This window comes from Hypanus sabinus, chromosome 1 (assembly GCF_030144855.1).
Source record: "Hypanus sabinus isolate sHypSab1 chromosome 1, sHypSab1.hap1, whole genome shotgun sequence".
Lineage (NCBI taxonomy): Eukaryota > Metazoa > Chordata > Chondrichthyes > Myliobatiformes > Dasyatidae > Hypanus > Hypanus sabinus.
In genome coordinates this window covers 35,335,019-35,361,481 of record NC_082706.1, presented here as the reverse complement: position 1 = coordinate 35,361,481, position 26,463 = coordinate 35,335,019, and the positions used below count along the sequence as shown (strand labels likewise).

General features: G+C 42.0%; 1 protein-coding gene across 4 annotated transcripts in view; it reads left to right on the top strand.

Annotated features, from left to right (window-relative positions):
* The window catches only part of gck (glucokinase (hexokinase 4)), a 65,467-nt gene extending 43,860 nt beyond the window's left edge, over nt 1–21,607 (top strand). The window contains exons 5-10 of one of the 4 annotated variants that reach the window (XM_059966982.1): nt 299–394; nt 2,261–2,360; nt 5,993–6,176; nt 10,093–10,248; nt 14,097–14,330; nt 19,126–21,607. In XM_059966982.1, coding sequence (XP_059822965.1) covers nt 299–394; nt 2,261–2,360; nt 5,993–6,176; nt 10,093–10,248; nt 14,097–14,330; nt 19,126–19,258 — 903 coding nt within the window. In that variant the 3' untranslated portion in view covers nt 19,259–21,607. Of the gene's footprint in view, nt 1–298; nt 395–2,260; nt 2,361–5,992; nt 6,177–7,822; nt 10,070–10,092; nt 10,249–11,165; nt 11,640–14,096; nt 14,331–19,125 lie in introns of those variants that run through there. The other 3 variants (XM_059966991.1, XM_059967008.1, XM_059967000.1) reach the window with 3 other exon arrangements.
* The last annotated feature ends 4,856 nt before the right edge of the window (nt 21,608–26,463 follow it).

Sequence of the window (26,463 nt, the reverse complement as noted above, 5' to 3'; positions counted from 1 at the left end):
TGTAGCACTGCAATCTTTAACAACTTCCTTTATCCGCAAAGGTTCTGATTATTCATAAAATTGTGATTTCACCTCTGGGATCTGCCTTTAAATACATTCACATCAAAGGGAATGCAAGTTTCATTTGGTTAGGAAGGTGCTTTAAGTTTTCTCCCTTTGGATCCATTTACCAGTCCATAATAGTTGGCAATATGCCTGCAGTCTCAAATGAAAAGACCATGTATAGCCATCCGAACAGATGACTTGGATTTTCTTGTGCAGAATAATGCATTGTTTTCACACTTCCCTTTCTTTACAGGGGATCCTTCTGAATTGGACCAAAGGATTTAAGGCATCAGGAGCTGAGGGAAACAATGTGGTAGGACTGCTTCGTGATGCAATTAAAAGGAGAGGGGTGAGTTGGGAATTCTGAGCATCCTGTTATACAATGTTGTGATCAGTTACTGTTTATAAATAAATTAAGATACTTTATAGAATAATTATGGACAAACAGAGGCCATTTTGCCAAGAAGTCCGTGTCAACTGCTGAGTAAGAAACTCCTCTACTACATTTCCCTGTCCTGAATTCTTAAAATAATTTTCCTTTGAGAGCCTACCCCATTCCCTTATGAAATCCCTGATTGACTCTGTCCTTCCTGGCAGTACCAAATCCCAACTATCCCCTGAGTATGAAGATCGTCTTATATTGGATATACAAAATTCTCTGAGATAATGGAGTAAATGCTAGGAGAATGTTTTCCCTTGTAGGAGAGCCAAGGAACAAAGGTCTCAGAATAAGGAGCACACATTTATTATTGAAATGAGGAAGGATTTATTCTCTCAAATTGTTGTGAGCCTTTGGAATTCCTTGCCCTGGAAGGTGTAGAGGCTGAATCCTTGAATAATCAGAGCTGAGAAAGTATTGTACCGGTGGACTGGAGACTGTGTAGTGTGATAGCACTATTTAAGAATGTGGGGAGAGAGAAAACAAGGGACTTGTTTGCAGATTTAGGGAAAGTATTGCACCGATCAGTGACTCCCCCAAAGTCAGAGGGTCCCCGAGGTACATGAGTCAGTGAGGATTCTGTTATCAGCCAGTCCGGTGTTTGAGCCTGTGAGCTTGAGGTCCCAATACCAGAGAGTTCTGGGGTTGATACTGAAAATCAAAGCCTGTAGGTTATTTGGATGTCAAGCCCCGATGGCCGAAGTCTTGGGTCTGCTAGACCACTGTAGTAGTCAGACTGATGCTTGTGAGTCCACAAATTCACTGCGGACTAGAGGCCTGGAGGCGGCCTCTTCTGAGGATGGAGGACTATCGGTGTGTGTGAGTGGGTGGGAGGAAGGGGGCTTGTTTTGCTGTTGCACATACAAGATACTCTAAACATCGAATCTTACTCCTCACTATTGATGTTGCCTGAGCTGCTGAGTTCCCCCAGCATTGTATCTGTGTTCTTCTGGATTTCCAGTATCTGCAGAATCTGTGTTTGCTGCTTGTGTTGTTTTGAACATTGTGGAGAATGCTATGTTGGCACCAGAATGTGTGAGGACACTTAGAATGGATGGCCTATTCCTGCTCTTATTTCTTATGTTCTTGTATATCTTTTTCAAGATATATGAAATATGTTTCATTCTCAGTGGCATAAAAATTCGGTCTGCAAAGATACATCTACACCAATGGCACTAGAATATCAATTATCCAAAGCCACATCTTGCTGCTGCCTGTAAGGAGTTTGTAAGTTCTGCCCATGAACGTGTGTGGGTTTCTTCTGAGTGCTCTGGTTGCCTCACACAGCCCCAAGATGTACTGGTTGGTAGGTTAATTGTAAATTGTCCCATGAGTAGACTAGGATTAAATTGGGGGATTGCTGGCTTGAAGGCCCAGAAGGGCTTTCTGTGTGCTATATCTCAGTAAAAATAAATAAATGAATTTTTTCCCACATCTTGAACTTGGAAATTAGCACTGTAGCACTGATTTAATATTGAAAGGTCTGTTTTCCAACTATGAGCAATACTTAATTTATCATATTATCATGACTAAAATAACTTAGATTTGAAGAATGCTTTTACTATACAAATATTCACCTTTTGAACTGAGTTGGGAAGTTAATGTTTCCTCTCTCTGGTGGCAACTGGATTGTTCAGTGCAATATCGAACTCTGGTTCCTGATATGTAATCTTCTAATCTAACATAAACCTTTTTCCACTTATAATACATATATTACTCAATCTCCTATATTTAAATAAATTAAATTGGAGAGTATAAACTTTTCTTGCGTTGTAGGATTTTGAAATGGACGTGGTTGCCATGGTGAATGACACAGTTGCAACAATGATTTCTTGTTACTACGAAGACCACAGCTGTGAGGTTGGAATGATAGTAGGTAAGGAAACTAACTGCTTCAATTGAAGCATACTAGATTTAGAAATGTATTGGGAGTGAAATCTTGTACAAATTTGGGAAAAGACCATTATACACCCCAAGGCAAAAGCAAGGAGTAGAAAAGTTGATGACAGATTCCTTTCACAAAGAAGGTAAAATCTGCAGATGCTGGAAATCCAAGCAACACACACAAGAGGGCTTGCTGAGGGACTCAGCAAGCCAGGGAGCATCTATTGAAAGGTGTACAGTTGGGGCCGAGACCCTTCATCAGGACTGGAAAGGAGGACAGGGAGGATGAACCACAAGGTGATAGGTGAAACCGGAAGGGAGAGGGGTGAAGTAAAGAGCTGGGAAGTTGATTGGTGAAAGTGATACAGGGCTGGAGAAGGGGGAATCTGTTTGGAGAGCACAGAAGGCCATGAAAGAAAGAAAAGGGGGGAGGAGCACCAGGGGGAAGTAAAAGGTAAGGAGTGAAAGTGAGAGAGGAAAATGGGAATGGAGAATGGTGAAGGGGATTGGGTTCTTGACCGGAAGTTCGAGAAATCAGTGTTCATGCCATCAGATTGGAGGCTACCCAGATAGAATACAAATATGAGGAACTCTGCAGCTGCTGGAAATTCAAGCAACAGACACAAAGTGCTGGTGGAACACAGCAGGACAGGCAGCATCTATAGGAAGAAGTACAGTTGACTTTTCATGAAGGGTCTCAGCCTGAAACGATGACTGTACTTCTTCCTATAGATGCTGCCTGGCTTGCTGCGTTCCACTAGAATACAAATCTAAGGCCTCCTCTACTGTCACAATGAGGCCACACTCAAGTTGGAGGAACACCATTTTATATCTGTCTAGATAGCCTCCAACCTGATGGCATGAACATAGATTTCTTGAACTTCTAGTAAAGCCTCCCCCACCCCCACCCTCACTGTTCCCCATTCCCATTTCTTTCTATCACATTATCTCCTTACTTGCCCATCACCTCCCTCTTTTCTTCCATGGCCTTCTGTCCTCTCCTATCAGATTACCCCTTCTCCAGCCCAGTATCTCTTTCACTAATCAATTTCCCAGTTCTTTACTTCACCCCTCCCCCTTATGGTTTCACCTATCGCCTTGTGGTTCTTCCTCCACTCCCCCCACCTTCTTACTCTGACTTCTCATCTTTTTTCCCAGTCCTGCTGAAGGGTCTCAGCCTGAAATGTCGACTGTACTCCTTTCCATAGGTGCTGCCTGGCTTGCTGAGTTCCTCTGACATTTTGTGTATGTTGCTTGCAGATTCCTTTTGTCTTTTTCACAGCGTAGAGGCCCCATCCAGATTCTGCTGGCTTTTAGAACAATCCTTACATCCAATTCTTAAGTTTACTTTCTTGTAGCCAGTTCTCTATCACATACCCATCACACCCTGATACTCCTACTGCCATCCACAGTGGAGGTATTCACAGTAGTTCTTTAACCCGGCAACCAGTACATGATTGGGATGTGGGAGGAAACAAGACCAAGTGGAAGAAACCTGCACAGTCATAGTGAGGACATGACAACTCCACACACACAGCACTGGAGGTCAGTATCAAAGCTGGGTTTCTGGCAGTGTGATGTAACAGCTATATCTGTACCTGTGCTATCATGTCTGAGGTCATCGGCATGAGTTTCCAGTATCAATTGTGATTACTCAAGTGTGTACTGAGCAGAAGTAAAGAAAAGACTGTCAAATAGCGATGTGCCCCATAGCACAAGAAATTTACGTTGCCATGGTGCTGCAGTGTAACACCAAATGGAAGAGCGGATAGTAAAGGTTCTGGAATTTATGTAAGTAACCACCATCAGTGAGTGAATATCATAAAACAAGCTCTTGAAAAGATTCAGGTAGTTGTTATAAACTGCAAGAGTAAAACTTACATAGTTGCAGCTATCAGTTAAACCCATAGAGAGATTACCATTCGATAAGTACTACAATGCTGAAATAGTCCACAGCCAGCGAGGCATTTTTGTACCAACAACCTCCAATTATTGCATAATTGCTATAAAAGCTGTTCAGTATGCACCTTATACAAACATGATTTAATGATGAAACCAGTAGAGTGCGCCTCATATTCAGTGTATGACAGTGGTAACTGACTGTCAGAAAATGTCAGCTCAGCTTAGTTGTTAGTACATGCCTCTCAGTCAATATCTTGTGAATTCAGAGTTCAGATAATGTGTGTAATCTAGTTGCATAGGCCATAGGAATCTTCAAAGCTGTTATAGCTGGGGGGAGGAGTGCAGAATAAGTTCCCACTATCTATTAAATGCTCCCAATGGTGTGTGCCTCAAATAGTCTCTGACAACCAAGTCCAGCTCTTGGCCTTCATGTGTGGCTTAACTACTAAGCCTGGCAGAATTGTTTCTACTGAAAGGAGAAGGGGCAAAGATGGGTTACTGGTGCCTTCGGGTGCATGGGGCTCATCAGCCATGATTGGCAGCTCATTTATGAGAAGGAAAACTCTGATCTCAAAACTCCCCTTCCTTGTGACTATACCCAATCATGGGGACAGCTTTGGAGTAAACCCCAAGGAAAATTCCAGAGCATAAGTCCCTAAGGCAGTCTTATGTTGAATTCAATGCTGACTGGCAACTCCTGCGATACGAATGGTGCCAAATTGTATCGGTCTCTACCATACCTTTGGGTTCATCATTTGTGTGGATGGGGGTGGGGTCTGCTGAATGGGTAACAGTTTGCTCTCCATATCGTGTTACCTTAGCTTGCATATCATGCAGACATCTAGGACACAATGTGCCTGACCAACAGAGGGCATCCAGAGAGAGAAGAATCAGTTTGTTCAGAGGAGAGGGAGAAATCTCAAGACTTTGTGAAACAGCTACCTGGCACAAAATTCCTCAAACTGGTGGAATATCAGGAAGGTGTTTACACTTAGTGTTTCTCTGTCAGGACCACATGAAAGCTATGTCTAAATGGCAGAAAAAGTATGAAATAATCTTACTAACTGATCCATCTTCCCTCTCTAACTCCACTTGTTCCATTTAGATCCTACTTAGGACACATAGGGTACAATTGTAATAGGAGGAAATCATCTTCGACTTCAAGTATTGGCTGAGATCAAATTAAAGATTTCCTTAAACTGCATCTACAGTGTGTGTTGTCTATAGTTTTCTTTTTGCTTTTCTCCAGAAAATATCCTCAAGTAAAATAAATAGCTTTTTCTTTTGCAGCACAGTGGTTAGTGGTTAGCCCAAAACTTTACAATACCAGCAAGCAGTGTTCAATTCTCTTGCTGTCTGTAAGGAGTTTGTATGTTCTCCCTATGACTTTTTTGTATGTTTCTATAGCCTAGTAATTTCTAGGGTAGGGACATGTATGGCACAACCTTGTGGGCCGAAGGGCCTGTATTGTGCTGTAGGTTTTCGATGACAGTGTGGGTTTCCATCGGGTGTTCCGGTTTCCTCCCACAGTTCAAAGACGTACCAGCTGGTCTGTTAATTGAGTCTTTGTAAATTGTCCTGATTAGGCTAGGGTTAAAATCGGGGGATTACTGGATAATGCAGCTCAAAGGGCCGGAAGGGCCTACTCTTAATAAATAAATGAATTACAGGGCTGGCTAAATCCATTTTGATTTGGTAATGTAGCTGTTTTTGTGTTTCCAGGCACTGGCTGTAATGCATGCTACATGGAGGAAATGAAAAATGTGGAGTTAGTGGAAGGAGAAGAAGGAAGAATGTGTGTGAACACAGAACTGGGAGGGTTTGGGGACACGGGCGAGCTTGAGGAGTTCCGCCTGGAATATGACTGCATTGTTGACGAAACGTCTGTCAACCCAGGGTATCAGCTGTAAGTATAATATTCCGTTAATATTAATGTGTATAGTTGCATCATCGCAAAATCCTGAGGTTCTGGGTGATATGGAGCATGTCACAAATGTAATTACTGGGATTGGAATACATCTGTTTCGCTTTGATTGAGCACAGTTATTCCTGATCCCTAGTTGTGCTGACATGGCCATAAGGATTCTTCTTGAATTGCTGCAGTGTTTGCAATGATGGTGCTCGAATTACTATATGAAGTAGGCAAGACCAATATTTTGTTCCACCTGTGATAAAAGAATAGCAAACTATGTTTCCACTCAGGAAGGTATATTCAGTAGAGGGAACTTGGATAAGAAGTTCACTGCTAACATCATTACAAATACTTTTCATAAGTAATCTAAAAAGGAATTTTTACTCCTTGTTCAAACAACTTTAAATTAACACTTTTAGATGCAGATGGCGATCATGCTATCATCTTTTTGTGATGTTTTGAATGGTTTAGCTAAGCTACCTTTACATCTGCAACACAAAACAGACGTTTCTAAAACAATAGTCTTCTCCCTCCTTTGTATTACTGCTGCAGGTTGTTGTTCTGGTGTTTAAAGTGTGCCCTGTTCCATAATTCAACAATAAATCTTAATTGTATGGGAGTAATGATGTGCCATTACGCAGCTTGTGCCCATCAGTCCAAACTGACCTACAGCAACTGCTATTACCCATTCAGCTAATGGCTGATATTGCCTCATATGATGGACAGGATCTGAATTAAATTGTTTACAATTTCGTCTTGTAATGCTGCAGTCAAAGTTCATTAGCTGTTCAATGGCTTTGAATTCCCAGCAACTGGGAGGACCGTGTCACAGCCTCAGCAGTTTAAAGTTGGTCAGTGTCCAATTCTAAAATGTTAATTTCTCCTGCAAGGTAATACAGCAGTTAAAAGATCAATATGTATTGATACAAAGCATTTTAAACAAATGCAACGATGCTCACATAATGTGTTACACTTTATGTCATAGGGCAGCAGGATCCCTACATTGTATTAAATGGCACAACATGAAGTGTATTTCCTAATGTAAGGAGTGTGGACGGATTGTATGCTGAGTTTTGTAGACAGGCCATTTGATTCCTTTGCTTGCTGGATCATTCACCAAGGTCATGATTGGTTCTCGATCTCATTTCATATTCTAAAAATCACAAAATGCTGTAGGAACTCAGCAGGTCAGGCAGCATCTATAGAAATGAATAAACACTTGTTCTTTTGGGCCAAGGCCCCTCACCTGGCGTGATGAAAGGTTTTCTTGGCCCAAAACCTCATCTGTTTTTTCATTTCCGTAGATGGTGCCTAACCTGCTGAATTTCTCCAGCTCTGCTCTGAATTTCCACCATCTGTAGAATCTCCTGGCTTTATCAAATTCCAAAAGTCCCTTCTAAAGGTCTATTGATCTTAGCCTTGTATAGTCTCGATAATTATGTATCTATAACCCTATAGAACAGCCAATTCTAAAGATTCAAAAATATCTTAAGAGTGAAGAAATTGCATCTAATTTCAAAATGGTTATCCCCTTATCCTGAGACTATGCTCTTTCCAGACTCTTCACCATGGGAAACAGCCTCCCAGCATCTATTTTCCCCAACATCTACTTTATTGTTAGTTTTTTCTTTCTATTACAGAAAATGGTGGCTCTTGCTTTTCAGAATCCCCTCAACCCAATCAATCCTGTCAATCCAGTGGCACTGCTTCCAAGGCAAGTGGATCATTTGGAGAAAAGAGAATAAAACTGCTGCAGGTTGCAGTGACACCAAACTCTTGTATAATTGCAAAGTACTTTCTTTTTCACTCGGCCCCTTTACATCAAAGGTTAATATATTATTTATTTCCCGTTTCCTGAATCTTTATGTGAAGTTCATGTATTTACACGATGCCGCCGATATTAACATACATTTGAAAAACAATACTTGATAAATTTTCATGATTTAAACAGTTTTTTAATCTTCCCTTGAAAATGCATGATTTCTCCATTTAAGTCTTCATCTGCTATGTGGTTGCATACTCTCCTTTGTTTTGCAGCCTCTTTTTTCCCCTCCAGCTTTGTATTGTCAGCAGGTCTGAGTTAATTACACCTGGTCTCTTCATATAAGTTATTAATATGGATTGTAAAACAGTTGGCCTGGCAACCTGAAAATGGCCCATTTTGTCCTGCTGCTTTCTTTTGATTAACCTATCCACAATTTGTGCTAGAGGATTACAACAATCGAGTGAATGCTTATTTTGTGCTGTTACCTTATCAGATGCCTTTTGAAAATCTATTATACTTTCCTTTGGTTTCATCATATCAATCACAAAGAATTCCCATCAGATTTATCTAGTACATTTTTATGTCCATAATTCTATGTTAACCCAGCCTTTGTCCTTCTTAGTGCTAGAAGTCAAGGATTTGGAGTTGATATTGGTATAGGCTAGGAGATCAATTTGTAAATAGAACAAACTGTAGCCTCTGTAGATGAGATTGAATATTTAGGTAGGTGGGATACAATTGAGCCAGCTGCTTCATTCAGCTTCATTAACTGGAGCTGCACTTATCCAGGCAATTGAATACTTTTCCATCATAATCCTGGAGGGTGGAGAGACTTTGTGATGTCAGGAGGCGGTCCCTCAATCCTGCTGTTGAAGCTACAGCACTCCGTATAGCTTCACTTTGAACTTCTGGTCAAACATAATCCCAGGACGTTGATGGTCCTCAGTGAACATAATGTAATTTAATATCAAGGGTCAGTGGTTAGACTCTGTGTTGGAGTTTGTCACTGAATGGCACTTCTGAATGTTGCTTGCCACCTAAGTTGTCTGGGAAATCAAAACCTGCTCTTCAGTGCAGAGACATCTGAGCAGCTAAAACATGAGGGATTTCTCTCACAAATAGAAAGGTACAGAACACCTTAACTGTTTGTGAACAGAATATGAAGTGTACATTTCCACTCTTCACATGGTTTAAAACAGAAAACACTGGAAATAAAGAGATAATTGTTTGTTGGTAGCTCTTCTAACAAACTATTCTTGCTGCACACAGGTGAATAGTGAAGGTGGTTGGGCCTCAGAACCTCCTGATGAGGTGTCATGGGACTTGGATAATTAACTTACAATCATCACAACTATTTTTCTTTGAGTAAGATATGACTCCAGCCAGTGATTCTGTTTTACCAGACTCTCTTGGTGCTGTACTGGTCAAATGTTTCTCAGTGTCAAAGGCCATCCCTCTTTGACACTGGAGCAGGATGACACTCATGATACCCAAACTGTGTAAGTGTGGTTTGATAGCAGCGTCAGTGATGTTTTTCATTACTTTGTTGATGTCTACAGAAAATTGATTGGAAGATAAGTAGCCTGATTAAATTTGTCCTGCTTTTTGTGAACTGATCCTATACATTCTTTCCATGTTGCAATGCCATATTTAGACTCAGGTGATGTAATTTGTACCAGAATGGCCTGGCTAGATTTGGAGTGTAGGTCTTTGATACCACAGCAAGGACTTGCTGTATTTAGCTTCTCAGATGTATCACATGGACTGAATTAAATTGTTTTAAGACTGGCTTCTGTGATGATTGGGATCTCAGGAGGAAGGTGAGAGTTATCATCTAGGTCGGGAGAACAGCATGGCGGTGTAGGAAGATGAAATTAGCATGGCAACAATATATTGCAATGAAAGATCTCAACAGCAACACTGGAGAACAGAATTTTGGCAGTATGCATTAGGAAAGCACAGTCACAAATAAACATAATTAATATGAATATAAAAAACTAAGTAATTATTAGGATATCTTAATTGAAGCTTTATGTATTATTGATTATCCCTGTTACAGAATAAATACTTCAAGATACTATTGGAGCTTGGAAAGCACATAGATTTTACTGCACAAAGATTAAATGTGTCCTTTTTCTTAATTAGATATGAGAAGATTGTTGGTGGGAAGTATATGGGTGAGCTTACACGACTTGTGTTACTGAAGCTGGTAAATCAAAACCTGCTCTTCAATGGAGAGGCATCTGAGCAGCTAAAAACACGAGGGAGCTTTGAAACAAGATTCCTCTCACAAATAGAAAGGTACAGAACACCTTAACTGTTTGTGAACAGGGTGTAAGAGGTGTGCGTTTCTACTCCCCTCATGGTTTAAAATCCTGGAAATACAGAGATAATTGAACGATATGTATCCTGCCTTTCCCTTGTATAAATTGACAGCCTTTTTATACTTGTATTTTGAATGGTTCTGACACAAAAGGACTGCCAGATATTATTTCACTGTGTGAATTTTTAAAAATTTTAACTATAATGTCCCACAATTTGTAATTGGTACACATTAAGGAATTTTCTCTTCAGCATCTAAAACTGTGAATACAAGAAATGCATGGCAGGCATTTCACCATTTATAAGGAGGAAGGACAGATTAGTATTCAATGTACAAAATGTTATTCAGTCTTTCCCTTTTTAGATGCTGTGTATTTCCAATATTTTCTGTTTCAGCTTTTCTCAGGTGATTGTTTCCTTTGCATTTTTTAAGAATTTTATTTCTTCCACCCAATAAGTGGAAAACAGCATTATATTGGTAGTGGCTGATGTCAGTGATATTGATGTTCTGTCATCCATGAGTTCAACATGATGGTAAAATAAAAAAATGTAATGAATTCTATAATGTCTTCAGCTTTCTAGTGCTTTGATACCCTTTGTGCCAACAGTGTTAGCAATCACAAAAAACTAAATAAATTCTATTAATAAAAGCCTTGGATCCACATTTTTATGGTACTATATCACATGACTTCAGAGGTATATGCCAGTTTATTTGCTTTGGATACCACTAAACTTTTTCAGACTTTCAATTTTTTTTCAATCAGCTGTTTACATTTATTTCATGAATGTGCACATTAAAAAATATTTAACATGAATATGTTATTCAATGCAGGACACTGAGGGTAAATAAACAGCACAGAAACCAAAACAAATGCAGATTTCTTATCTTTACATAGGAATTTGCAGTCTGTTGTCTTGTACGTATTTCAGAGGGAGACATGGGTAGAAATAAATCTTTGGTTGCCCGTGCTAAACTGTATGCAAATATTGAAGTCAGTGAAGCCAAATGTTTGAAGGGTAAGTACACTTGTTCACAAGTCTAGCACAGGTACCCAAGACAGATTTCTCTTCCATAGCTTTCAGTGGTAGTAGTTTTATCATAGGAGGCATAAAGCTGAAGAACTACCAACAAATTGAAATATATTTGAAGAACTACTGTTAGGTAGAGTGTCACAAGGTCAGAACCATTGATGATTAAGAGTGCTGAAAAAGGAACGAGATGTATTTGAAATAGAACTGAAAAGCCTTACTGGCAAAGAAAAAAAGGATATTTTTTGTATGTGATAGGCTAAATTAAGGTGTTAGGAATTCTATATTAAAACTCTGGCAAAAACATCCTCGTTAGGGGCAAGAGTTACATTGGTTTACAGTACCATAAAATTAACCAAAATATATCAGCACCTTTGTTGCATATCAGATGTCAAAATTAAAATAACAAATGGGTTATTTAGGGACATCTGTAAATTTGTCAGATCATACATAAAATTATTTGATATGGTAATTGTACCTCCTTCAGGAACAGCAGCTAATGTTCCTCGGCTTAGTCTACTATTTGGCAGCATGAACATTGCCAAAACTCCTCCTTGGCTGAGCCAATTCTATCTCCTCTTGTTCCACCTAGCTCCTGTTTCTCTCACCTCTTCCATCATCTCCATCTGCTCATCTGACCACTGGTTCCCTTCCTCTCTGTCCTTCTCACCTCCTTCCCTTGCTCAATTCTATGCAAAACTGTCCTCTCCTAACTTCATCATCATTCATTTCTTCCATTTATCATCTTATAGCTTTTGCTGCTATTCCCTCTCTTCCCTCCCCATCTGTCTATCACCCCTTCTTACCTGAGTCTACCTACCTCCTGTCAGTTCTTGCTCCATCCTTTCCTACCACCTATTTATGATTACTATTTCCCCTCTATCTTTTAGTCCAGATGAAGCATCTCAACTCAACACGTTGACTGTTCAATTCCTTCTATAAAATGCTGTCTGACTTCCTGAGATCCTTCATCTTTCTTTGTGTGATCTCATCTCCACAGTGTGTGATGAATGGTATTGATGAGGGCCAAGCAGCATGAACATTTACTGCCTTCTCTTGCCTATGTATTATGATACAGAGTCAGGGTGCCCCATGCTCAATGGTTTTGATGGGTTTGAATTATCAGTTGATGTTATATTGCTTAATAGAGTTTTGTTGTATATGTCAATAGAAATCATTGCTTATCAGTTTCCATAATATTTCTTTTTCAATCTCTATTATTATTATTATTTATATCAACATGATAAGATTAATACATAGATAGTGGGATTACAAACTTACAAAGTTGCACTGAACATGAAGGGATACACAAGCAATAATTACAATATAGTTAAGTCTTCCCAAATCATGGATGATACAAATATCATATAAACAGAACAAATCTAGATATATCATATATATATAAAACAGAAAAGAGCAAAAGAAAAGAAAAAAAATTAACCCTAAGAAAAACTAATCTAACAACCTAATGCTAATAAAGAGGGAAAAAAGGAGAAAAAAAAGAAAAGGAAAAAAAAATTAAATAATGGGCTGTTTATAGTATCTATTAAAAAAGTACAAAATCATCGGTGTCGCCAACTCCGATCCTCTCAACGTATGTATAATCAAAACCGAAAAAACGAATAGGATTGGAACAGGGTCAAATTACATCATATGAAAATATTGAATAAATGGTCGCCATGTCTTTTCAAAATTAATAGAAGGGTCAAATACAACTCTTCTAATTTTCTCCAAATTTAGACATAACAAAGTTTGAGAAAGCCAATGAAATACAGTAGGGGGATTAATTTCTTTCCAATTCAACAAAATAGATTACAATATTACAAACTTTACAATATAATTATGAAAATACGTTCAGAGGCCTTCTATAAGATTAAAAGTGATTGGGAAAGAGAACTTAACTTTATTATCCCTAATGAGAATTGGGATAAAATTCTTCAGTTAGTTAACTTATCATCTATATGTGCTAAACATTCATTAATACAGTTTAAAGTTGTGCACAGGGCTCATAAGTCCAAGTATAAATTGGCTCATTTTTATTCCCATATAAATCCTATATGTGACAGATATCATTCTGAGATAGCATCTTTAACTCATATGTTTTGGTCATGTCCACTTTTAAAAATATATTTTCGATATTATTTCCATGGTATTGAACATTGATTTACAACCTCATCCTATTACTGCAATTTTTGGTTTACCAATGATGGACTCAATCCATTTATCTTCTTCTGCTTGTCGAATGATTAATGGCTAGAAAATCCATAACATTTCTTAAGTTGCCTTCCATGCTGAAACTGTATTCTTTAGATACAATGGTGTCTGATTACTGCAAGAAAATTATATGTAGTCAGGTTTTCTTTTTAAGATTGACTCTTGTTTGAATTTAATTATATTTATGGAAGCCTGTGCTCATAAATCGTACCTTGGAGAGGACCTACATTTATTATTTCCCCTTTTGTACTGGAGCACATTTATTTTTTACACTGCAATTGCACATAACCAGTTTAATAATAATTAAGCAAGGAACTTTGGCTTCAATTGTTAATCACTATCAGCAATTGAAAAGATTCACAACTTTGCTATCTTCATGTTAAACATTTAGCTGTGGAAATCTGAGCTTAAGAATTGGAACTGCGGTACCAGAGTGTCAGTCAAAGATGCATCAACTTTCTGAATAACCTTTTGTGTAGTTAGTCTGGTATTTGCTTTTCCACTTCACATCATATGTTAGCTGTTTTCTACCAAGCAGTTTGAGACAGTTTAATATTGTCTTACTTTTTCTTCTTTTATTCAAGTGATACAGGTGACCAGAAGCAAATCTATAATATACTGACTACACTAGGTTTGATGCCCTCCAAGGTAGACTGTGATATTGTCCATTTGGCATGCACGAGTGTGTCAACACGGGCAGCACACATTTGTGCAGCTGGATTGGCAGGTGTCATAAATCGGATGTGGGAGAACAAGAACAGAGGAATGATGAAGATCACAGTTGGAATTGATGGATCAGTTTACAAGTTACATCCTCAGTAAGTGATTTTAAGAGGATGGTGATCTTGGAGTTTTAAGTATAAGCACATAAAAGTAGGATGACTGTGTTAGGATCATGTCCTGCATCTCCAGTTCCAGATCAGGTATGGAGAAGCATGGAACATAGAACATAGAAATCTACATCACATTACAGGCCCTTCAGCCCACAATGTTGTGCTGACCATGAAACCTACTCTGGAAACTGCCTACAATTTCCCTAGTGCATTGCCCTCTATTTTCCTAAGCTCCATGTACCCATCTAAGATGCTCTTAAAAGATCCACTTCCACCACCACCGTCAGCAGTGCATTCCATGCACCCACCACTCTCTGTGTGAAAATACTTACCCCTGACATCCCCTCAATACCTATTTCCAAGCACCTTAAAACTCTGACCCCCTCATATTAACCATTTCAGCCCTGGGGAAAAAGCCTCTGACTATCCACACGATCAATGCCTTTCATCATCTTATACACCTCTATCAAGTCACCTCTGATCCTCCATTGCTCCAAGGAGTAAAGGCCAAGTTGACTCAACCTGTTCTCATAAGGTACGCCCTCCAATCCAGGCAACATCCTTGTAAATCTCCTCTGCACTCTCTAGATAGTATTCACATCCTTCCTACAGTGAGGTGACCAGCACTGAACACAGTACTCCAAGTGGAGTCAGACCAAGGTCTTATATAAGTGTAACGTTACCTCACGGCTTTTGAACTCAGTCCCAAGGTTGCTGAATACCAACACACCATGCACCTTCTTAATAACACTGCAAACCTGCACAGCAGCTTTGAATGTCCAATGGACATGGACCCCAAGATCTCTCAGATCCTCCACATTACCAAGAGTCTTACCACTAATATTATATTCTGCCTTCAAATTTGACCTACCAAAATGAACTTCACACTTCACATTTATCTGGGTTGAAGTCCATCTGCCACTTCTGAGCCTGGTTCTGCATCCTAACGATGTCCCGTTGTAACCTCTGATAATCCTCCAGACTATCCACAACACCCCCAACCTTTGTGTAATCAACAAATTCACTAACCCACCCTTCTACTTCTTCATCCAGGTCATTTATAAAAATCACAAAGAGAAGGGGGTCCCAGAACAGATCCCTGAGGAACACCACTGGTCACTGACCTTCATGCAGAATACAAAGACAAAGTCCAACAAAATGTTGCACAAGTGTAACAGTAATAGTTTTCAAAGAAAAAGAACACAAAATTCTGATCTATAGTGTATTATTGAGACATTAGAGGTTACTTTCATTCCAAAACAACATCTAATATATTTCTGCATTTTTGTACCTCATTATTCCAGGTAACTTGATGGTGAGGATCTTATGACACAGTGCATGGACATAAACAGGGTTTTTTTTAATGAGTATCAGCATGGAACTTTAGGGAACCTTAATTTTTGAGGGAATTTGAGGCCCTGGTTAAGAAAGTAGGTATTGGTGGAGTAGTGGACTGAGAGGAAGGCTATCAAAGTTTGCAGTGGAACCTGGATCAGCTGGAAAAATGGGGTGAAAATGGCAAATGGAATTTAATGCAGACAAATATGAGGTGTTGCACTTTGGGAGGAATCCAGCACAGGACTACACAATGAATGGCAAGACACTGGGGAGTGTGGTAAAACAGAGGAATTTGAAAATAAAGATCCATAATTACTTGGAAGTGGTAACACAGATAGATATCATCGTAAAGAGAGCTATTGGGTTGGTCCTGTCTTCTCCCTTCTCAGTCCTGGTATCTTCCTCTTTACTTCTCAATTTTGAAGAAGCTTCTTGGCCCGAAACATCAACTATTTATTTATTTACATATTTACAATGCTGGTCTGCTGCCAGCATTTTGTGTGTTGATTTGGATTTTCAGCATCTACAGACTTGCTCGAGTTAATGATTTACTACTCCACTGCGAAGTTTCTAAGGGATGTCTACCCCAAAGAAATGTATATCTTTTCTTCGAAGGGAGTTCAGTGAAACCCTCTCACTGCTCCCCCTCTGTGATTTATTCTGGTGTCTCTCCTCTTCCTTCTCAGTCCTGAAGGAGGTCTCGGCCCAAAACAATGACTGTTTATTCAATTCCGTAGATGCTGCCTGACCTGCTGAGTCCCTCCAGCATTGTGTGTGTGTGTGTGTGTGTGTGTGTGTGTGTGTGTGTTGTTTTGGTTCATGGTCCTTTATAAATCAAACTATTGAGTACAGGAGTTGAGATATTATGTAGAAGTTGTATAAGATTATGGTGAGGCCAAATTTAGAGTATTGTGTGCAACGCTGGTCACCTTCCTACAGGAAGGATATCACAGAGAAAATTTATCAGGATGTTGAAGGAACTTGAGGACCGAAGTTATAGGGAAAGGTTGAATAGGTTAGGATTTTATTCCCTAGAGCTTAGGAGAAAGAGGGGAGATTTGACAGTATACAAAATTATGAGGTATGGATAAGATAAATTCAAGCAAGCCATTTCCACTGAAGCAGAATGACACTAGAACTAGAGGTAATGGGTTAAAGGTGAAAGGTGAAATATTTAAGGGGAATATAGGGAGGAACTTCTTCACTCTGAGGTGGTGCAAGTGTAAAGTGAGCTGCCAGCAGAAGTAGTGAATGTAGGTTCAGTTTCAACATTTGAGAGAAGTTTGGGTAAGTACATGGATGGGAGGGGTATGAAGAGGGGTCCAAATGCAGGTCGAGAGGTTGAGGCAGAATAACAGTTTGGCATGGATTAGATTGGCTGAAGGGACTGTTTCTGGGCTGTAGTTCTCTGACACTATAATGTGTAGCTTGTGTTTCGTACTCCTGATTCCCTTTCTGTGTTCCTACAGTTGTGGATCATGGATTGGAACTCATTGGTGAATTAATATGAATTACTGAATTGTACTTCCATGGTGAACACATTAGCTAATTTCTGTGTATCTACAATTGTGCTACTATACAGAGCAGTCACGTGGGTGGAGCTAACACTTATCTGAAAAAGAACATGTATATATTGATCCGTAGTGTATATATATTTAAGAAAGGAGGAAGGCAGCAGAAAGGAAATTATAGACCAATTAGCCTGACCTCAGTGGTGGGAAGATGTTAGAACTAATTGTTAAGGATGAGGTGATGGGAGTACTTGGTGACACAGGACAAGATGGTCAGCATGGTTTCCTTCAAGGGAAATCCTGTCTAACAAACCTGTTGGAATTCTTTGAGGAGATTATAAGTAGGATAGATAAAGGGGATGCAGTGGATGTTGTATATTTGGACTTTCAGAAGGCCTTTGACAAGGTGCCACACATGAGGCTGCTTACCCAGTTAAGAGCCCATAGTATTACAGGAAAGTTACTAACATGGTTAGAGCATTGGCTGATTAGTAGGAGGCAGCGACTGGGAATAAAAGGATCTTTTTCTGGTTGGGTGAAGGTGACTGGTGGTGTTCTGCAGGGGTCAATACTTCTTTTTATGCTGTATATAAACTATTTAGGTAATGGAATAGATGGCTTTGTTGCCAGGTTTGCAGATAATACGAAGATTGGTGGAGGAAACAGGTAGGATGCAGAAGGACTTTGACAGATTAGGAGAATGGGCAAGAAAGTGGAAAATGAAATACAATGTTGGAAAATGCATGGCCATGCACTTTGGTAGTAGAAGTAAATATGCAGACTATTTTCTGAACAGAGAAAATCCGGGAAGCTGAGTTACAGAGGGACTTAGGAGTCCTTGTGCAGAACACCCTGAAAGTTAACTTGCAGGTTGAGTCACTGGTGAGGAAAGCAAATGCCGTGTTAGCATACATTTCAAGAGGTTTAGAATACAAGAGCAAGGAAGTGATGCTGAGGCTTTATAAGGCACTGGTGAGGCCTCACCTTTAATATTGTGAACAGTTTTGGGCCCTCATCTTAGAAAAGACATGCTGGCATTTGAGAGCGTCCAGAGGAGATTCACAAGGAAGATTCCAGGAATGAAATTGTTATATAAGGAAGGTTTGATGGTTCTGAAGTGTTAACAGTATGTTCTTGTCTCACTTTTTCCACAGCTTCAAACAGGTTTCATGTGATGGTTAGAGAACATACTGGAATTCAGAAGGATGTGCAGGGGATCTCACTGAAACCTTTCAAATGTTGAAAGGCCTAGACAGAGTAGATGTGGAAAGGATGTTTCCCATGGTGGGAGAGTCTAGGACAAGAGGGCACAGCCTCAGGATAAAGGGGCACCCTTTCAAAACAGATGCAGAGAAATTTCTTTAGCCAAAGGGTGGTGAATTTGTGGAATTTGTTGCCACATGCAGTTGTGGAGGCCAGGTCATTGGATGTATTTAAGGCAGAGATTGATTGGTTCTTGATTGGGCACAGCAACAAAGGTTATGGGGAGAAATCAGGGGAGTGGGGTTGAGGAGATAGAAAAAAAAGGATCAGCCATGATTGTTTGGTGGAGCAGACTTGATGGGCCAGATAGCCTAATTCTGCTCCTATATCTTATGGTCTATATTTAATAAAGGGACTGGTCTGAAAGCCAAAGTAAAGATCTAATTTACTAAAAAATCAAGTGCCCCAGGGAAAGATTTTCTGCTTTTCACTGGACTGGATTTTGTATGAATTGATAAGGTAATGTTTACAACATATTGCAATATCTAATCTTTCTGAGGGAGCGTAAAGATTCATTTCTTTCTAGAATGATTATTGAATTAAATTTGTTGTACTGTATGTGTGAGCCATCTATATGCCCAGTGAGAGCTAAGCTTGCAGTTTCATACTCAAATGTTTTTTTTTCCCTGAAGTATTAATGGTATGTTCTTGTCTCACTTTTTCCACAGCTTCAAACACAGGTTTCATGCGATGGTTAGAGAACTTGCACCCTACTGTGACATCACTTTCCTTCAGTCCAATGAAGGCAGCAGTCGAGGGGCGGCACTGATCTCTGCAGTGGCATGCAAGATGGCCAGTTGATTGTCCAGTAACTTTAGAAATCAGTGACTGAATCCAGTCTGCTATATCTGCAGCATTTAATGGTCTGAATATAGTGAATTCCTTTTGAATGGAAAGACTGGTAAACATACCTCAGTCAATCTATTTGATTGAAGCTTGGAACTTCATGTCAAGTGGAAAATTATAAGTCAAAGGTGGATATTTTAAACCCTTGCTTCAAAACAGTGCCTTAAAGGTTACTAACCTCACCCCTTTCAGAACGTTTCCTTCAGCCTCTTGACAAGGATTAGTGTTCATAACAATACCTATCACCAGATCTCCTATTCCATAGCAATGTTCTGATCAACTTGACATGAAGATAAAATGAAGGATTGTAGTAAGGGTTAAATGATTCAGTCCAAATGAAGGGCTTCAAACCAAATAAAAAGTGTCTGTCCATTTCCCTCTCTAGATGATCTGCTGAGTTACTCCAGCTTTTGTCTGTTGCTCCAAATTCCAGCATCTGCAGTCTCTTGTCTCCAAAGATGGTAGTAATGTTGAATAACACTTATATTCTGTTTGCTTGATCTCTAAACTGTAGGACAGTACCAGAGAAGAAATGAAACCAACTAGAATTCAATTTCTGTAACTCCTTCTGATATTTGTGGGAGTTGCAAGCTTGTAATGCCAAACAGGTCTTCAAGTGTATCTCAGATCTTGATGGAATGACATTGTGGCAGAGATTACAACCCTTCACAATGTAGTTAATGATCTTACCAATGGAATTATGTACTAAGGTGTTACTTTACTTTTTATTTGCATAATAAGTTATTGGTTACCTGGCACATGTCAATTTGTAATATGACATAAAGCAAACTCTTTTGTTAAATTTAATGTTTTGACTCATAGAAATGTACAGCACAGTAAAAAGCCCTTTTGACCAGTTTGCCCATGTTGTCCAACTGGGGCAAACTCTGTGGCTTACACTAGGTCCCTACACCTCTATATCTTTCCTATTTAAGTACCTGTCCAAATGCTTTGTACTCTATATGTCTTCACCATCTCCTCTAGCAAGCTGCTAGGGAAATCTTACTCCTCTACTTTAAATTTCTCCCCTTTCACCCTAAACCTGTGTCCCCTAGTTTTAGACCACCCTACACTGTGGAAGAGATTACCATCTATCCCATCATAAAACCCTACAAATTCACCTGCAGATAATCCTAACTACGCCTTTCCATTGCAGGCAAAATGCTAGTGAATCTCCTCTGCATTTTCTCTTTTGTTGCCAAATCATTCCAGTGGTGAATTGATTAGAACAATAAACAATCTGAATGCAGTTTAATCAATGTTTTGTACAGTGGCAACATGACTTCCTTATGTTCCCTAATCAATATCATCTGTTAATCAAGTTTCCCTATTAACTACCATTTTTTCTTCAGGGAAATACTGACTCTGAACCCATTTATCAGCTCTGTTTCTTTCCCTTTTAGCCTATCTTCACCGAGTACATTATTGACTCTGCCTTTTCGCTATTTCAGATCTTATCTCAAAGACTAACTTTATCTTTTCTCCATGAAAATCTTGAAGGTGGAAAAATATATCAAGAAATTATGTTTGGAAAATGCCACAAAAACATTTGGAATGTCCATGCTGTGTTTTCCTTGATTCCTAAATTTTACAGAAATCCAGTGCTGTACAAAGCCAGATAAAGTTTTCAAAATAAGTTTAGAATACAAAGCTATCCACACATAACGATGATGTCTTCAACAAAGAGAATTGCTCCCCAATTCCAAATAATGCTTTTCAAGAAAAACATTCTCTTGGCACAAATTCAACTTTACAACAACTTGCATGAATGTTTCTGCAGGATTTACTATATTCCACTATATCTAAAGCTGGTATGATTGTGAAATTCTTTGTTCTGAAACAGTGATGGACAAGTTTTTTTTAAGGAGAAGACAGATTTACAATCTAAAGCAATACCCAGCAAAACTTATGAGAAACCTGTATTTTTTAACCTTAGTTCTCAGCTTCCTCACTCTACATAACCACTTGCCCTAGTTCTCTGCTTTCTCACCATCACTACTCCAGTCACCACTGTCTTGCTGGTTCATCTTGCCAGACTTGTGGCTGTTGTAACTGTGAACAAAGTCACCAGATAGACTCATAAACACAAAGTACACTGCAGATGCTGTGGTCAAAGCAACACATACAACACGCTGGATGGTGCTGTACGCATTGTACATGTTACCAGATAGACTCAGCTGGTAGAAATAAAAGTATTTGTTTGTGACACACACAAGCTGATAGTCTTTGGAGTCGAGTGACAGACTCTCCAATGTAACATTACAGCGCATTTTTATATATTAAAGAACAAAGGTAATGATGGTTGTCTATAGTTACAATGCTTTCATAATGCTTCTTTTGAGATGCACACAACTTTCAAATGCCTGGATCTTCCCACCAACACACCCAAAATGAGTGTTAATTACTGTGGTCTTTGAGTCTTATTGGTGCAATAGCATGTTGATTGCATTCATGCACATAGAAACACCTCAAGTCAATTGGATATTTCCTGTTCCAAACGGCAGCTGCTTTTGAAATTTAAACTACAATCCATATTCAGGTCTGAAGGTTGGTTGCTGTTGAATTAATATTTTCCATATTGCATCTCCTTAATATGCCCTAATAGTCCCTCTCTTGGTCCTCCTGCACAAAAATAACTTAGTTCCAGGAAAGACCAAACTCAAAGGAGGATCTAATTAAAGAGGACAGAAGAGATGCCCTGTATTTTGCCCCCCCCTTCTTTGCCATTTACCTGTCCTATCTTTCTGTGTATCTACATCTACACTATCATCCCAAATGGCTACTCACAAATCTATAAGCAGAGATTGTTCCAGAAATTTGACCAACTGTCATTGAAATGCGGCTTTGCCATTCACATGCCTGTTCCCTCCTTCCCTGCTGGTTGATTACAGTTTAATCATGTTCATCTTCACCCTTCTACTCTCTGATAGCTAAAACTTAGCAGTGGTTACTGTCTGGTCGGGGGCACCAGGTGAGACGTAAGGCGAGATATCGGCTTTTATTGACTGGAAGAAGGAACCAGGAGTGAGTGTCCATCATACTATGTCCTGGAGACTGAGGCCGAGCGTCAGGCCTCAGATCGCCTTTATACAGGGGCCTGTGGGAGGAGCCACAGGGGCATTCAGCAGGGGGCGTGTCCAGACAGGCACATAGTTCACCACATTCACCCCCCCCCCTTAGTTTGAAAAAGTCCCCATGTGGCGAAGTTTCTTACAAGTCAAGTCTATCAGGTGGTTGAATCTGTCGCTGCGATCTACGTAGCACCGGCTGTGATCGCATGGATGCCGACGACATTGGTGATTGCACAGGGGATGGAGGTTGCGCTTGTTCCTGCCCACTAGGCGCCGGTGATCCCTCACGCATGTGCGAGGCGCCTGGTATAAATGCGTACGAAACGCCCGGTATATAAGTGTCGTGAGGAGTCTGTGTAGGGCCTGGTGAGCACGGTGTCACCTCAGGTGCAGGGTTCATAGTTACCGGAGAGCCTTCAGGGTAGTGGTCTGCTGCACCTGCGGGTGCCAGGTCGCGGATGGAGACCGTGTCCTCCCGCCCATCAGGTAAGACCACGTAAGCATACTGGGGGTTCGCATGTAGAAGGTGAACCCTCTCTACCAGCGGGGAGTATTTATTGCTCCTCACATGTTTCCGGAGCAGCACTGGCCCCGGGGACGTCAGCCAAACTGGTAGGGTGGTCCCAGTGACAGACTTCCTGGGAAAAGAGAATAGGCGTTCGTGAGGGGTGGCATTGGTGGACGTACATAACAGAGAGCGGATAGAGTGCAGTGCCTCAGGGAGGACCTCCTGCCATCGACAGACCAGCAAACCTTTTGACTTAAGGGCTAAAAGTGTGGCCTTCCACACTGTGGCATTCTCCCGCTCCACCTGGCCATTACCCCGGGGATTATAACTCGTGGTCCAACTGGTAGCAATGCCCCTAGCTAGCAAGTACTGGCGCAGCTCTTCACTCATAAAGGAGGACCCTCTATCGCTGTGGATATAGCAGGGATACCCGAACAGAGTGAAAAGCTGGCGCAGGGCTTTTATGACGGACGTGGCAGTGGTGTCGGGGCAGGGGATGGCAAAGGGGAACCGTGAGTACTCGTCGATAACACTGAGAAAATAGACATTGCGGTCAGTGGAGGGAAGGGGGCCCTTAAAGTCAACACTCAGTCGTTCAAAAGGGCGGGTGGCCTTGACAAGTTGTGCCATGTCAGGACGGTAGAAGTGCAGTTTGCACTCAGCGCAAATTTGGCAGTCCCTGGTCATCGTCCTGATGTCCTCCAGGGAGTATGGCAGGTTCCGAGCTTTCACAAAATGGTAAAATCGGGTGACCCCCGGATGGCAAAGTTGTGCATGAAGGGTGTACAGCTGATCGAGCTGTGTGCTAGCACATGTTCCCCGGGATAGGGCATCAGGGGGCTCATTGAGTCTGCCAGGCCGGTACAGGATATCATAGGTGTAGGTGGAGAGTTCTATTCTCCACCGCAAAATCTTATCATTTTTGATTTTGCCCCGCTGTTGGTTGCTGAACAGGAACGCAACCGAGCGCTGGTCGGTCAGCAAGGTGAACCTTTTGCCAGCAAGATAGTGCCTCCAGTGCCTAACAGCCTCCACTATGGCCTGGGCTTCTTTCTCCACCGCGGAGTGCCGAATTTCGGAGCCTTGGAGGGTGCGAAAAAAGAATGCTGCTGGTCTGCCTTCCTGATTGAGGGTAGCAGCCAGAGCAAAATCGGAGGCGTCACACTCCACTTGGAAGGGAGCGGTCTCGTCCACCGCATGCATTATAGCTTTGGCAATGTCCTCTTTAATGCAGCTGAAGGCCGCGCGGGCCTCAGCAGAGAGGGGAAACGAGGTAGACTTGACCAGGGGGCATGCCTTGTCTGCGTAATGGGGGACCCATTGGGCGCAATAGGAAAAAAAACCCAGGCACCGTCTGAGGGCCTTGAGAGTGGTGGGAAGAGGGAATTCTAACAGGGGGCGCACACGTTCGGGATCAGGGCCAATAACCCCGTTTTCCACGACATACCCAAGTATAGCAAGGCGGGTGGTTCCAAACACACACTTGTCCCTGTTATAAGTAAGGTTCAGAGTTGCGTCCAATTGGAGAAATCGTTGGAGGTTGGCGTCGTGATCTGGCCTGTCGTGACCACAGATGGTGATGTTATCCAGATAGGGAAATGTGGCCTGCAGTTGGTACTGGTCCACCATCCAGTCCATTTCCCTCTGGAAGACAGAGACACCATTCGTGACACCGAAAGGGACGCGCAAGAAGTGATAGAGCCTGCCGCCCGCCTCGAAGGCGGTGTAGGGGCAGTCCTCTGGGCAGATGGGGAGCTGGTGATAAGCGGATTTCAGATCTATTGTTGAGTACACCTTGTACTGAGCAATCTGGTTGACCATATCCGCGATGCGGGGTAGGGGGTATGCGTCAAGCTGCGTGAACCTATTGATGGTTTGACTATAGTCCACCACCATCCTATTTTTCTGCCCAGTCCGAACAACAACCACCTGGGCCCTCCAAGGGCTTGTGCTTGGCTCAATGATCCCCTCCCTGAGCAGCCGCTGCACCTCCGACTGAATGAAGGCCCTGTCCCCCGCGCTGTACCGCCTGCTTTTAGTTGCCACAGGCTTACAGTCGGGGGTCAGGTTGGCGAACAGCGGTGGGGGAGGGACCTTGAGAGTGGAGAGGCTGCAAGTGGTGTCGGTAGCGCAGCTGTCGGCATGGTTCTGGATGGGATGTGTGTGCCCGTGTGTGTGTGTGGTCAGTAGTGGGGTATGTGAAGAAGTCCCACAAAACTGAGGATTCCTGACAGTGAGTGGTGGGAGGGGCCCGTCATACACCATAGTCACACTTTCGAGATGGCTCTGGAAGTCCAGCCCCAATAGCACAGGTGCGCACAGATTAGGCATGACCAGCAGCTCAAAGTTCCGATATTCTGTGCCTTGCACCACCAAAGTCGCTACACAACCCGCCCGGATGTCTGCGGACTGCGACCCAGAAGCCAAATGAAACCTCCGACTTACCGGCCGTGTTGCGAGTCTGCAGCGTTGCACTGTGTCCGGGTGAATAAAACTCCCAGTGCTGCCCGTGTCAAACAGGCAGCTAGTCCTGTGCCCCTCCACCCGGATGTCCATCATGGACCTTGCAAGCTGGTGTGGGGCACTTTGGTCGAGAGTTACAGTGGCCAGAGACCCGGTCAGCATCGGAGGGCCGGGGGCAGGGCATGCTGACGTCGACAAAGATGGCCGCCCACATCCGGGCATGCAAGATGGCGGCCCCCACGTTTCACCCGCAGCGCTGCACTCCGCTCAAGGTTGAGACTTACAGACCTTGGCGAAGTGGCCCCGCTTTCTGCAGCTGGAGCAGGTCGCTTCTCACGCTGGACAGCGTTGTCGAGGGTGTTTTTTATGGCCACAGAAAGAACAAAGCACAGGCTTCCGACGGGCTGCCGCTGTGGTCGGGTTCGGGGAGCTCGTGGAATCGCGACTGGCAGCGGCGTTGGCGAATTCGCTCCCGGGAGCCGGCGGCGGCGGGGTCTGAGGTGTCCACGGAACCGGCGGGGAATCGCGCGACTGGACAGCGTCGGTGTAGTGCAGCGCAGCTTCCAGAGCGTTGGCCGTCTCCATCGTCGAGCTTAAGGTAAGGTCGGCATTTTCCAGCAGCCGCTGGCACATGTACACTGACCTCAGTCCCGACACAAAAGCGTCTCGCACCAGCAGCTCCGCATGCTGTTCTGCCGTGAGCGTCTTGCAGTCGCAAGCTCGGACGAGTGTCTGTAGTGCTCGGAGAAACTCAGCGCACGATTCGCCAGGCCGCTGTCGCCGGGTAGCTAGACGATGTCTTGCGTAGACGGTGTTCACCAGCCACAGGTACTGTCTTTTGAGGGCGTCCAGTGCCCCTTCGTAGGTCGGCAGGTCCCGGATAATGGAGTAAACTTTTGGGGTGACCCTCGAGAGTAGAATTCTGTGCATAACGGCGGGTTCAGTTGCACAAACCTCCTCCAAGTACGATTGGAAGCATGCAAGCCAGTGTTCAAAAGCGAGAGCTGCATCAGGGTCTTGAGGGTCCAAATCCAACCGGTCCGGACGCAAAACGGTTTCCATGTTTTAAAACTTCCAGTCAATAAAATTGATGCACCATCAATAACTCACACTGAGAC